Source organism: Parus major, chromosome 28 (assembly GCF_001522545.3).
Source record: "Parus major isolate Abel chromosome 28, Parus_major1.1, whole genome shotgun sequence".
Classification (NCBI taxonomy): domain Eukaryota; kingdom Metazoa; phylum Chordata; class Aves; order Passeriformes; family Paridae; genus Parus; species Parus major.
In genome coordinates this window covers 3516057-3517576 of record NC_031797.1, presented here as the reverse complement: position 1 = coordinate 3517576, position 1520 = coordinate 3516057, and the positions used below count along the sequence as shown (strand labels likewise).

At 74.1% G+C, this 1520-nt stretch overlaps 2 protein-coding genes across 2 annotated transcripts in view; one reads left to right on the top strand and one right to left on the bottom strand.

The window, feature by feature from the left end:
• The window catches only part of LOC107215379 (inactive serine/threonine-protein kinase PLK5-like), a 3145-nt gene extending 2325 nt beyond the window's left edge, over positions 1–820 (bottom strand). The window contains exons 1-3 of the mRNA XM_015651488.3: positions 631–820; positions 321–428; positions 72–188 (exon numbers count right to left, since the gene is read on the bottom strand). Coding sequence (XP_015506974.1) covers positions 72–188; positions 321–428; positions 631–729 — 324 coding nt within the window. The 5' untranslated portion in view covers positions 730–820. The remainder of the gene's footprint in view (positions 1–71; positions 189–320; positions 429–630) is intronic.
• Positions 821–1256: 436 nt separating this feature from the next.
• ADAMTSL5 (ADAMTS like 5) overlaps positions 1257–1520 on the top strand; it is a 6394-nt gene continuing 6130 nt past the window's right edge. Inside the window, exon 1 of the mRNA XM_015651486.3 lies at positions 1257–1423. Within this exon, the coding sequence (XP_015506972.2) occupies positions 1275–1423 (149 nt within the window). The 5' untranslated portion in view covers positions 1257–1274. The remainder of the gene's footprint in view (positions 1424–1520) is intronic.

The window sequence follows — 1520 nt, the reverse complement described above, 5'->3', positions numbered from 1 at the left end:
GGAGCTCGGTGTCGGGGTTCTGGAGCTCGGTTTCGGGGTTCAGGAGCTCGGTGTCGGGGTTCGGGTCTCACCCCGCGGCTGCAGAGCTCCAGCAGCAGGCAGAGGTGGCCGCGGTCGGTGAAGTGCCCGTGCAGGCGCACGATGTGCCGGTGGCGCAGGTGCCGCTGCAGCTCCAGCTCCCGCTCCACCTGCACCGACAGCAGCCCGGCAGCCCCGGGGGGGACCCTCGGCACACTGAGACCCCCGGGAACCCACCCAGAGAGGGGCTACCCCACGGCTACCGTCCCCTCTCGGTGGCGAGTGTCCCCGGGCGGACTCACCCTGTCCGCGATGGCCGCAGTGGCGAGCCGGGCTCGCGGGATCACCTTGGCCGCGTACAGCCGGCCACTGGTCACCTCTGTCACCTGGTAGCAGCGGCCGAAGGTGCCCTGAGAGTGGGAATGGGCAGCCAGGAGGGGCTCCCGAGGGTCGGGGCGCCCACCCAGGCACCGGAGCTGCTGAGGCTCAGTCCCCTGCCTCAGTTTCCCCTTCCTCAGAGGGGATGGGGTGGGTCCCCAGCGGGGAGAGGGCGCTGGGGAGGGGGCGAGGGGCGGTTCAGGGGGACACGGGGAGGAGTGGGGGTGGATTTACCTCTCCCAGGAGCCGTCCCCGCTTGTAGAACGCGCCGCTGTCCCGGTCCCGGAGGTACCAACCGGGGGGGGGCTCAGCCCCTGCGCTCCTCGGGACCATCCCGCCCGCTCTGCTCGGCACCGGCGACACCCCAAGGGATACCCGCACCCCGACACTCACTGTAACCCCTTCAGCGCCGGGCTGCGGGTGCCCCTGGAGCCCAAGGGTGCTGCGTGTCCCCCCCACCCCCCGCACACCCAACACCCACCGCTCTGCACCCCCCAAGCCCCCTCAGAAGACCCCCATCACGCAGCGGAGACCCCCTCGGGGGTCCCGGCCCCTCGGGGATGCCCAGCACCGGGAGGTCCCGGATCGGGATCCGACCGCGCAGGGGGGTCCTGGCGCCCCTTCCCCTCCCCCGCTGGGGCTGAGGGGGTCCCGGGGGGGCCGCTGATGTTGCTTTGCAGCACCCGCGACCCCCGAGCCGCCACCAGCCCCCCCCGACCGCCGGAGCTCCGGGCCCCCAAGGGTTAACGGGCGGCCGGGGAGGGCTGGGCGCACCTTTGGGGCTGGATATTAATAACGCGGCGGGGAGGGACGGGAGGCGAACGGGGAGGGTGTGGGGGGGGGAAGCCTCGCCCGGCCCCCCCGGAGCTGCGCAGGCGATGCCCGCTCGCCCCGGGTCCCCCCCGCTCCCCGCAGCCGGGACACCGGACCGGGACCGAGCCGCCGGGACGCCGCGGGCGAGGCGCGGCATGGCCGGGGGGGGCTGTGGGGGCGGCTCGGACCCCCGCGGGGGACCCCACGGTGCTGGGTAAGCTCCTGATTTCTGCTTTAACCCTCGCGGACCCCCCTGCCCCCCACCCCTGCGCACCCCCGGAGCTCCTGCGGGGAAACTGAGGCACGCGGTG